General features: G+C 33.9%; 1 protein-coding gene across 13 annotated transcripts in view; it reads right to left on the bottom strand.

The window, feature by feature from the left end:
* Nucleotides 1-12,867, bottom strand: part of AHI1 (Abelson helper integration site 1) — a 203,759-nt gene that overhangs the window by 110,572 nt on the left and 80,320 nt on the right. For all 13 annotated transcript variants that reach the window (XR_008992752.1, XR_008992750.1, XR_008992751.1 and 10 more), the window contains exon 20: nt 2,193-2,310. Coding sequence is in view for 6 of the 13 variants with exons in the window: in XM_057489249.1 (XP_057345232.1) it covers nt 2,193-2,310 (118 nt within the window). In the remaining 7 variants the exon portion in view is untranslated. The remainder of the gene's footprint in view (nt 1-2,192; nt 2,311-12,867) is intronic.

Below are 12,867 nucleotides of genomic sequence, written 5' to 3'. Positions count from 1 at the left end.
TTAACATTATTTTAGAATGAATAAAAATAGTGTTGCAGAAACTCTGAGGAACACAGACCAAAGAAAATAGAAAGCCCCTAGATTCACAGTCCTCATTTATCTATAGCATTGAAAAGACCGAGGCCAGCAAAAATTGCTCAAGATTGGTATCTATAGTCATTTAGAAATGGAGACACATGTGGAAACTTTTTCACCTGTTTCCTAGTGCAGGATTTCCACCCCCACCCAAAGATTGACTTCTTAATGAGTAAAATGGACTAAATTTGGCTCTTCTACACTGGACTACATACTCCACTTTTACAATTTTTCTACACAGTGATATATCAATAAATTTTATAGAAGGATATGCCTTAAAATGAGGTCAGTCATATTAATAACAAAAATAAAATCAAATGAAGCAATGTTATCATGTATCATTTAGCTTAGTGGTAATGTTTCTGAGGTAGTACACATATGGAGGGACATACATGACATAAATGCAGTACCCAATGTTTATATGACCAAGAACAACTGAAGGCAAATGGATCAAATCTTGTATATAATGGTGAAGTTTACAAGGCTTGCCTTTATCATATCTGGCTCTTCCTTTATTCTTTATCTGACTCAGTGGTAATCCCTTTACCCATTTCAAAGGACTTCCTATCTATCCTCTCTGATTTTTCCCTTTTTCAGAAGAGGAAAGAATTTTATATTTATTATTTATACATTGTTGGCTGACAAAGTTAAGACACTATTTGAATGAATTTTAATCAATATATTAATTCAACCAGACATTGAAGTTCTATGTCTTTAATCTTGAAGTATGGAATGACATATTTGTTCCAAGAAGAATTTTAGACCTCAGCAGAAAGATGATAGGGACCAAGTGTTGAAGACAGGTTCCTTCCCTCCTAGTCACTAAAATGACACAGTCCGATGGCAAATCAAGTATCTAGTTAGGGGGCAGAGAATGAGAGTCTAAAGGCACATGGTGTGCCCTCCATCATATGTAAGAATGACTAACACCATCATTCCAACTTCTGGAAGATATGTGGAACACTAGACATTTAAGGTTTAGATAACTGTTAATTATTACAGTGATTGAAAAGTGAAGTCAAAGTATTTTCAAAGCTAGTGTACACACGGTCATGCTATTTATGTTATAGTTCCTCATGCTTATGCAGTGTTCTCAGATGTGCCATGTGATTTGAACTACAATAATATATAATGTAAATATTATCTCCAATTTTCAAACAGATTCTAAGGTTCCCAGCACTAAGGTTAATAAAAGGCACAGCCAGGACTGAAAATAAGAGCTCTTAATCCAAGTTATTTTCTCACTGTAATATGTGACTTATACAGAAATATTAAGATAACTTGTATATATAAACTCCGAATACTTTCAAAGTAGAAAAGTAATATTATCCCCAAATTTCTAAACAAATTATTTTGATCTTTTCAAGCTAAAGTTTCTTATTATAATCTCCTTGTCAAAGATAATTGTTTTGTTATTTTCAGTGTCTCTTCTAAATGAATCAATAATGGAAAAAATATGCTAAAAAATATGTAATGAACAGAAATAACCATCTTTCAATAGCGAAAATACACATTTCTCACCTAGATGCTTTTTTCTTTGATGTCTTTTGAAAACTTTATTCAAAATAACTTAAAACATTAGCCTAAAACTTTGCAATTATATAGTGTGCTTCAACTCAGTGAATCATGTATTTTTTTAACTAGCTTCTTTGCATATTTTATTAATTTGCCAACTTTGAAGAAACATAGTATCATTGGCCAGTTGTTATCCTGTTTCTGCTAAAATGCATTTTACCTTGGCTTTCCTTGAAATGAATTATAAAATGGGATTATTCATCATCTATGGTTACTTTCTCCAAGGGAAACTGAATCAGATTGAATATTACACATATTTAGAACTCACGTTTGCTACTTTTAAATTATTTTCTATTCAGTAGAATATAGGTTGAGGGTATATAATCTTACAGTAGAACATCTACTCTTAAAGTTAGCAAAGTTGAGTTTGTTTTTGAAATAACTTTATTTTTTAAGAAAAAAAGATGCTACAATATAATCCAAACGTGAAAACTGACTATTACAATGCTATGAGCTATATTTCTGAAGTGAAATAAATGTCATTCTTTAAAAAATAGCAGCTGAACATTTAAAAGAATAGGTAAAGTAAGAAAGGGGCTCACCGGTCTGAGTGAAACCAAACTGATGTAGAATCTGATGATCAGCCAGCATGTTTGACTGTTTTAACTTAGACTGCTGTGAGGAGGCTGATGTTGAAGTAAATGAGAGATTTTTGTTAACCTGTAATAGGAAAAGCAAATCAGAAACCAAAGTGTAATTTCCTGGATTACTGATGCAAAAACTGGATGAGAAGTATTTGCCTAAGATGCAAACTAGGACATATAGCAGTTCAAAAGGAATGGTAATGATTTATATGCTTAGTTTTTAAAGTGTACAGTATAGAATAGTTTTTAATAAGGAAGGAATACATTGGTAATGAAAGCATAACTCTATGTAAGCCTTATTAAAACAAGTTCGCTTATTATCACAGAATTGACATTATTAGTAATTTAGAATGGTCTTAAAAGTTATGCAAAAAAGTGCAAAAAATAAGTGACTCCTTGACTGCTTTCAATTAAGAGTTAAAATATTTCACACCCATATTTCTTTAGCATTTTGTGAAACAGCAGGTACTTCCTGAACAGAAACACCTGTAATATTTATGTTTATATACATTGTGGTGACATAGGTAACACAGCTGTAACCTAACTTGCCAAGTGAAATAGTTTCCACTGCATCAACACTTAATCTTAAGACTGTATAAAAAGAGCATTAAAATAACAGTCAAGAAAAATTTCTGTAAGTGAATATAGTGTTCTGTAATGCAAAGAAAACCTACTATGATTGAGTAGAACAGTCTCACAGAAATGAAATGCATAACATGTAAGTTATTTTAGGAAAAAAAAGAACAATTTCCAAAAAGTTTTATATGTTTACTAGTAAATTCATTTTGTAAGTAAGAATTTTGGCAACAAGCTAGTCTCTTGTTATTAATAAATCGTTCATTATATCTTTATTATCTTTTGTCACTTTCAAAAAATCCCAATAAAATGTGACCTAATTGTGAAAAATTTGAAACAGTTTGAATCTCTAATTTACTGAAAAATGTTATCTGTGAATTAAAATGTTAAATGATAGTTTATGGTATATAAAAGTATAGGAAAATAGCTACCTTCCCTCATTTTTTTAAACAATAATCTAAACCACACAGAAGACTTCCACTGTATTAATATTTTAAAATTCCCTTCTGATGTTGAGTATAAGATAGTAGTGGGTTGTGGTTGCATGCCCTTTATCTGACTCATCATTTGCATACTATTTGTATATGCTTCTCTTCTTTCAAACAGTGACAGCAAATTTCTCTTCAAGCAAAGAGCTTTTTATATATTTGGTGAAAAAGTCAATTAATTAAGACCATATGATAATATAGTTTTAAAGTACCTAAATTGCTATGTCATCTTTTAAAAAAACAAAAATACTTTTAAAGTAGTTAGATAGGGTCAAATACCACATCAGTGTTAAAAAATTATCCAGCTTTAAAAATTCTATCTAGCCATTACTAAACAATGACCAAAATTAATGTTGACTATATTAATACAATACCTAAAAAGTAACAGTGAAATTATCTAACATCTTTGAGCTTCATTTTTTATGTTTAAGTGGAGATAATAAAAATAGTATGTATTCTTCAGTGGGAATATGTTGGGGTAGCAATAAAGACGAAGTGGTATTATAAAGTGCTATTCACATATGCTAACCATAAAGCACTACATAATATATTGAATAAGAATTAGATTAAATAGAGTATGTTAGCAAAGGGAAACCATAAAGTGTTACACAAAGAAAATTCTATATAAATACTAGTTGTTAGTAATAACACTAGAAGTAAGAGTAATTAGGAATATATAATGCAGTATATGATGCAGTAAATTTTTCAGAGTGCTATGCTTTTAAATGGAAGTATTATATACAAGGGTATATATATCCCTTAACTATTTAATTCACTTCTCTTTTTAGAATCATTTTTCAGTTTTACTTCTGTGTTCTTGAAAATTTTTATCCTACATGTCAAACAATGCATTTTGAAATCTGGTGCAAAGGAACAGGTGTATGCTGGTGACAGACACATGCAGCAAGTGCAAACATACACAGACACACACACACACTCTCACAATGTGCTTTTCAGTCTTCCTCTTTAGAAATTTATTTGTGCTTAAAGAGCAACAAAAAAATAACGGGAAAGCTAGAACAGGGTACTTAAATGCTTCTGCTCAAAGAGAAAGACTAGTCACTTTTCAAATAAAATGCTGTTAAAAAAGTATAATCTACAATTACATGCTCTTCCTAAGCATTATTCTAAATCTGCTCTTTCTTGACACATTTCTTTAGAGACTATGAAATGTCCCTGAAGCGATGAGCAGTATCACAGGGCAGATAACTCAATTTCTGAGGTTTAGGATAATTGTTAATTATTATAGTGATTTGAAATTAGAATTCAAAGTATTTTCAAAGCTAGCCTACACATAATTCACTACTTCATTTAGAGGAAGAAAAATAATAATAACCATTAAATAGAGTGAAGCAATATCTATTTTTGAAATATATGCTGTGGAAAAGAATTGCTTAATAATTTTACAACAACAGAAAGGTTGGCTAAGATAGTCTGCCCTACACCAATCTACCCTCTTTTCACAACACACTTTTCTGCTTGCTTCATGCAAAAACCACAGTCTGCCAAAGTCAGTTTAATACCTCCATATTGGGGAAAACTAAAAGCATAAAAATTAATGAAATTTGTATTAGAGAAAAATTAAAAAATCATCTGAACTTCTGCCAAGTTAATCACAAAACTGTTTTGCCTCTTTCAGGCTATAAGCAGCTTTGTGCAAAATATGCAAATAAAATTCTGTAGGAGGGGTTCATTTCCATGTTAAAAAAGTCACTGTACCAATTAAAACAGAAGGCACAAGACTAAATAAACAAGCTAACAACTAGTTTCTCTTTTGGGGATTAAATTGTAAAACGTTTGCAAGAGACATAACATTCATTTTCATATATACTAACAAGTCTTTAATCATTTTAGCTAACTTCATAGTACAGGCTACATTTACCTGAATAAAATTGTTTTTAAAGTTTCAAGCTATGAAGATACTTCAGATTGGTTTTAAATTATAACTGAAAGAAGCTAATACTGTCTATCTACTTATGTTAGCCAATCTGTCCCCCTCCTTCCAGATGGCTATATTTTTTCCACTAAATTGGACAACAATGAAGATAATACTTTAATTTGAAGACAGTTTTGGTGGCAAAAAAGCCCAATACCCAGGAAATGTTTTGTTGCAAATCATGTGTCTGTTACAAAAATTAAAATCCCAATGTTTAAGAACAAGTTAAATAGAAACTTTACCCATGGTGAAATTCAAGGCATCTGAATCAGGTATCTTAACATTCTCATAAATCTAAAAGCAGCTTACATTCCTGTGGTTTCTAGGCTAGTAAAATCTAAGAAATGAGTAGCCTAGGATGTCATAAAGTGAAATTCAAACAAGATCTCTAGGTTCCCAGATATCTTCCTTATAAGATAGGACAGTGAAGTAAGGGATTAGGAAGAAACACTGTTACTGTTAAAGAGAAGCTTTTTTTTTCCCCAGAAAATTTTTAACAGAAAATCTCCTCCCAAATCAGTTTATCACTACTATGTAAACTAAAACCAGAATTCAAATTTCAGTCATAATGAAGTTCTGTTTTGTAATATTTAATCAAGAGATCTTGAGACTTTTATATATACCAAGGACTGGTAGTTCAAAGATTTCTGATATGATCCTCCTGTGTCAAAAGTAAGATTCAGTCTTGCTTCAAATCACTTATCCAATAATGTGCCCTCATGAAAGTCAATTTACCTCAGGCATCGTGGTATTCTCCAAGCCTTTATCTACTTTCACAGTATAACTCCTTACTTCAGAGAGCAAATTTAGTCTTCAACTCTCTGAAATTGTTGTTTCCAGACCCATGAAAAATACACCCTTTGCATCTTTTCTTCTAGTCGAAGGAAGAGATGCCTTTCTGTTCAAGATTAATCCCTCCATCTGTTCCCATGGGTATGTATATCTTAAAGCTCTTTCAAATTCTATTTTCGAATTGTTTAGTGGATGTTTCCCTACTGGCTATAAGCATAAATCTTTCTACTTTACTATAAAAATAAGTAGTAAACAATAAAAAATTCTCACTGTAAGTCCATAATTTCCTTAAGCTTCACTGAAAGCTAAACTTCTTGAAAAATAGCATGTAAGTGCTATCCATATACCTCAACTGTTCATTTTCAGCCAGTTACAACAAAGCTTTTTTGTATCAGAACACTAAATCTAAAGTTAAAGTCATTTTAGAATTTAAATAATCAAATTTAGCAGATTCATGTAGGCATCTGAAATATGTAACACCAGTGATCACTCTCTGTGCTGTTTTTTTGGAGAATCATGTTCCATTGGTTACCCTGCCATTGTTATATTGGTGCACTTCGCTGGCCCACTGGGTCCTCTTCCCTCACATCACATAGTTACCCTGGATGAAAAAGTTTGTTACTGCTTCATTTGCCTTCTAATGTTGATGTTTCTTAAATCTGAAACTTTTCTGATCAATAAGTTCAGAGCTAACCTTTCTCACACTACTTATTTCCTTAGGGAAAGTGATCACTATCTCACTGCCCCAGCCAGAAAGATAGCAATCATCCTAGACTGCTTTCTCCCACTCTGTACAGTCAGTCACTAAGTCACTTAGATGCTCTGACATCTGATCCCATTCTTTCTCCACAATCAGTGCTTTGATTCAGACTTTCCTTATTGCTTTCAAACTAACCCAATAGCCTACTGATTTATTTTCCTAAGTCATCTCCTTCTCTAATACTACTACCAGGATGACTTTTCTAATATGCTAATTTCACTGAGTAACACTTCTGCTTGAAAAGTGTTAAAAACCCACTATCAATTGTCCCACTAAATAAAGCCCATATTTTCAGTATTGTATACAAAAGCGTCCTATATTCTAGCTCTCCAGCCATATATCTCATCTAAGTTCCAGCTACAACGAATTGCATGTAGCTTCCCAAAAATAGTATGTTGTTCTGATGCTGTTCCCATTTCCTGGAATGATTTAGCCCCACCTTTCTAGTGGATGCCAACTCCTTTCTCAAGCTTTAGCTCAAGTATTGTATCATGTGTGAAAAGCCTTTCACACCCTCCCAATAGGATTCACCTCTCCCTCCTTTTTCTCCCCACACAGTCCCATACTTTTTACTATTACAGCACTGGTTAACACTTTAGTGTGCTTATCTATTTTGTTACTCTCTACCAGACTGTAATCTTGAGGGTAGAGGCTAGGTTTTGTTCATCTTTCTTTCGTAAATGGCTGGTACAGCACTAAGAACTGCACAAAAGTCAAATGAATTAATATACATGTGAAAGCAGTGTGTTTTAAAAGCTTAACCAAAGCTAAGGTAGTATTTGTACTCAAGACTTTTCAAAGGTAAGTAACTTTTTGATAATAACAACTACAGAATAATGGGCTCAGAAGGAAAGAACTCATTAAATTATATGGGTTAATACTCAAATTTAAATATAAAAGGAGTGTGAAAAAACAGAAAAAATATATATTTGTTTCTGCCTGGGTTCTTGGCACAGAGCTCCTAAAACTCTTCTAATTTGCTGAGTGGTAAGAGCTCTAAGAGCATCATTTGTTCTAATATTTTGGGCTTCTTACTCTAGTTCTTGAGACTAAGCTCCTAAATCCCTTGGAACTTTCTGGGTGTTAGGAATGTCTTTTGTTCTAATGACTGTAGGCCTGCAATTTTCAACCCCACCCATTTTCCAGAGAGGGGAGAGGGGCCAGAAATGGAGTTATAATGGACCATCCCTACATGAGGATCATGTCATAAAAATCCCAATAGTATGGGGTTCAGAGAGCTTTCAGGCTAGTAAACACATGGAGATGCTAGGAGAGTGGCATATTCAGAGAAGGCGTCGAAGGTATGCACACCTTTCCGCATACCTTGCCCTACACATGTCTTCCATCTACCTGCTCATCTGTAACCTTTATTCTTTTATAACAAACTGGTGAAAACCAAGTGAACTGTTCTCCTGAGTTCTGTAAGCTGTTCTAGCAAATTTATCAAACCCAAGGAGGGGGTTGTAGGAACCTCCAATTTATAGCTGATTAGTCAGAAGCAGGTAACAATATGGACCTGCAATTGGTATCTGAAGTGCTGGCAGGGAGGGGACAATGAAGTCTGTGGGACTAAGCCCTTACTCTGTGGGACATGACACTATCTCCAGCTAGATGATGTCAGAACTGAATTAAATTTTAAGATACCCAGCTAGTGTCACAGAACTGCTGGGTGTGGGAAAATCTCCACACATCTGGTGTCATAATGTGAGTGTGACAGTAGTGTGAGAATAAAGGAGACATAAAAGAGAAAAATTGGTTTTCCTAAAATTAGACATGTTTCCTGTTTTCTAAAATTTCTAGTAATGGAATTCCATAATTTCTATGAGTGGCCTATTGTAGCTTATACTACTACTACCGTTAAACCAGACTGCCAAATATTATTAAAAAATAATAAAACTTAATTTGCTTTTATCCAATTTTGTAGTGACATGAAGAAATAAGTGTGAGCATTAAAAAATTATTTTAAAAAAACCTCTCCAAATAACTGAAAACCACAACTCTACTCAAATCTCAACTTAATTTTTGTTTTTTCATGATAAAAATACCCATAAACTTTTTAAAGTAGATTAAAAAAATTATTTCTCTAGGTTCTTTATATCACTCTGGAAACCTTTTTACTTTTCAGTGAATACATTCCAAGAGATAATTTAGATTATTACTTTACCTTTACAACATTATTCTACAAAACATAATTCAATAAACTTCAACCTGACTGCATTTATATTTGTCTAGGATAGATTAGTAATTCAAAAAACAGTAGTAATAATGTCCTCTGGCTTCATGAAGCTTATAGAATGTGCAAATTCAGAAATGTAAAGATTAGAGGTGGAGGCAATACTACGGAGAAATGAAAAAGAAGGAAAGTAGAAAGGGAGGGAGGAAGAAAGGATGACAGAAAAACAGGAAGAATGGGAAGAATGAGGAAGGAAGGGAGGGAGGAAGGAAGGAAGGACTGGAGAGTAGTTCCTTCCCGAGGGAATTCATAATTTAATTTTGGATAAGACACACAAAATGAAAATCAACTATGATTCAAGACAAAATAGGCCCAATTATAAAGCATGCCAGGTATGAACACACATATGTCTGGCAACATGAGGAAAACAGATTAGTTCCATTTGGGAGGAATCATTCAAAGATTAATGGAAATAGACTACAGGCGATAACATTTTGATAGGCTTTGATCCAACCTTAAAGGAAAGAGCAAAATACACTTCTAAACAAAGGAAACAAACTATATTTCTAAATTATAAAATCATATGTAGATATTCTAGGGCTACTGCATTTCAGAGCAATGCAAGACTTCTAATACCAATTACTATTTTGGAAGCAATCAGGTGACAATTCTTTCATCCTCCCATCATCAAATCTGTATCTAAACATCTACCCAGTTTCCACTTACTTGTCTATCAGAAAGGATTATAAATCCCTTTTATTATAGCCAGGTTTCCGTTAGTATTCAGGATTATATCCTCTCTTACTTTTTCAAGGACTTGAGTCTGGCAGTCACCACCTCCATGGTACCTTATCACTTCTCCATCACCACTGAATTATTTCCATAAGCAAATAAATCTGCTTTAGTAAGGTTCACCTAATACTCCCGTCCAGCTTCTGTTTCTCTGCTCCGAGTCAAAATTTCTTAGGAGAATGTCCTATATAGCCTCAGCTTTATAGGCTCCCATTGTCTTCAACACACTTCAAAAGCACTTTTGTCTCCACCACTTACTGAAATAGCATTCATCAAGGTAATCAAAGGACATCATCTTGCCAAATACAATGGTCAATGTTCTATCTTCATTTTACTCATTCTCTCAGTAGCATGTGACAGTTTATCACTTCTCTTTCTTAAACACTCTCCTCTAGGCTTCCCTGACATACCCATCTCCTGAACCACTGTTTCAGGTACTTAGCTATACTCTCTCCCCAGGTGATCTTATTCAGTCTGAAGCTTAAATATGACATTAGCCCTGACTTCTCCCCAGAACTCAAGATTCGTGTATCTAATTGCCTACAATCATATCCAAAACTCAACCTCTCAAAACTGCTCCCTCCACTCCAGCATTCCTCATCTCATTAAAAAGCACTACTAGCATCTGTACAATAGCTGAAAGCAACCACAGGGAAGGTATTTCTAATTCCTCTTTCCTTCACTTACACCACATCCATCCATCACCAAGTAATGTTTAACCTCTTTCCAAAATAGATCCTAAATTTGTCCACTGTCTGCATTTTCATTATTACCATAGTTAGATTAATTAAACAAGGCCATTAGTCTGAGGTGGCTCTAATGCCATGGTAGCGAGCCTATACAGCCTGTATAAGCAACCCAAAACCTAAGCCCATAAATATCTCAAGGTTACAAATTGAAACCTAAGGACCACCAATCACAGCCACTGAGGCTTTAAATTACAGCCCATCTCTAATTTTCTTGCTTTGCTTTTGCCTTTTCTCTATAAAAGTCTTTCCTCAGCATCTGTTGGTGGAGTGCTTCTAGCCACTTTCAGTTTGGCACAGTCCGATTCCAATTGATGTTTGCTCAAATAAACTCTGAAAATTTGTAGTATACTTCAGTACATTTTTAACACCATCTTAGTCTAGGCAACCATCTCCTCTTGGACTGTTATGCAAGTTGGTTATTTGGTTGCTATTCTTGGAAGACTCTTCCTCCCCTTTTAAAATCCATTCCTACATTCTCCCCAGTTTAACACCTCAATCGCTTGTTTCTCTTCCTAACTCCTTTCTGAAGGGTAGCAGAATACTTCACCTCAAAACTATGCCTCTCTGGCATAAGGATAATTTTTAAGAAACTGCAGACACTGGAGAAGCTCTGAAAACAGGTGAAGAAGTTACATTTTTATAAGGGAAATTTACATTACACAGGGGGCCTGGACGAGGGAGAGCACTGTTACCAGAGAGAACTTTTTCAACCCATGGACTTACCTGCATGGCAGGGCAATCTTGTTTACCAAATAGCTCCACCTTTAACCTTGCCTTAAATTGCCTTCCCCCGTTTGAAGCCCCAGGTTCCTATCCCTTTTCTTTGGGCTCAGCATGGTACATGAGCCTTAACTACCTGGCAGCCTTTGAAATCTCATATATTTGTGGGGCTCCCATATGTATGTAATCAAAATTGTTTTTTTCTCTTGCATTAATCAGTCTTATGTCAATTTAATTCTTAGACCAGTCACAGAACCTTGAAGAGTAGAAGGTAAAAAATTCTTCCTCCCCTCCATTACCATGCTTACAGGGCCCTTTAAAAGGCATGCCATCTCTTGATCATTGTTTCGCCTTGCTTGCCTACCATATTACTTAAACACAGTGGTCTTCTTTCTGCTCCTTGAGCACGCCAGTTTTATTTCTAGATGAGGACATTTGCAGGAGGGGACTAGCTCTCTGCCAAGTGTTTCTGAGAGGTCTTCCATGATCATCCTTTGAGCACGGTCTCCCATCCCAGTCATTCTTTGTCCCAAGAACCTGTATTATTTTCTTCATGTCACTTATTGTCTGAAATTATTTTATTTCCTTTTTGATTGTTTGTCTCCCTACAAAAAAATGTTCTTATTCACTGTTATATCCCAAACACCAAACCAAACCAAACAAAACCAAACAAAAACCCCAACTTCATAGGCATTCAATAAATATTTTCTTAATGTTAATAAAAAAAGGGGATAATTTCAATAACATAAAAATATGCCTGTAATTTAGGGAAGAAAAAACTTAGACATCTGGTGAAAATTTGTTATCCTGGGTGTAAGAGATGAGAAACCACAGAAATACACTGTTTTTAAGATTAAAAACATTTGATGATGGTGCCATGACCACTCAATGGAGAAAGAATAGTCTTTTCAACAATGGTGCTTAGACATCTAGATAGCCACACACAATGGAATGAAATTAGACCTCTACATCACATTATATAAAAAAAAATTAACTCAAAATAATCACAGACTTAAATGTGAGTGTTAAAAATGTAAAACTCTCAGATAATAGAGAAGTAAATCTTTGGGACCTAGGATGAGGCAGTGATTTTTTATCTATGACAGCAAAAGCACAAGTGACAAAAGAAAAACTAGGTAAACTGAACTTCACAAAAATTAAAAACTTCTTGTTTTAAAGGACACCAAAAAGAAAGGAATAAGACAACTTACAAAATGAGATAAGGTATTTGTAAATCTCCTATCTGATAAGAGACTTATATCCAGAATATATAAAAACTCTAAAAACCTAATAGTAAAAGGACAAAAATTTGAAAAACTTAAAATTTGTATTTAGAATAATACAAATAAAAATACAAAAAATAAATATAAAATTTTAATTTTAATTAAAAATATACAATGGAATTTGATTTGGCAATAAAAAAGCACTGACATATGATACAAATATAGGAACTGTGAAAACATTATTATATTCTAAGTGAAAGCCAGATACAAATGACAGTGTGTTATATGATTCCATTTATATAAAATGTCCAGAATAGACAAATCTATAGAGACAGAAAGTATATCATTAGTTGCCAGGAGTTTGGGGATTTGTGGGTGTATGTGTGTGCAATGCATGGGAAGGAGAATGATTGCTATGAGACAC

The sequence above is a fragment of the Manis pentadactyla genome, chromosome 12 (assembly GCF_030020395.1).
Source record: "Manis pentadactyla isolate mManPen7 chromosome 12, mManPen7.hap1, whole genome shotgun sequence".
Classification (NCBI taxonomy): Eukaryota; Metazoa; Chordata; class Mammalia; order Pholidota; family Manidae; genus Manis; species Manis pentadactyla.
Note: the sequence above shows the minus strand (reverse complement) of the source record. Positions and strands in the feature narration are given on the sequence as shown.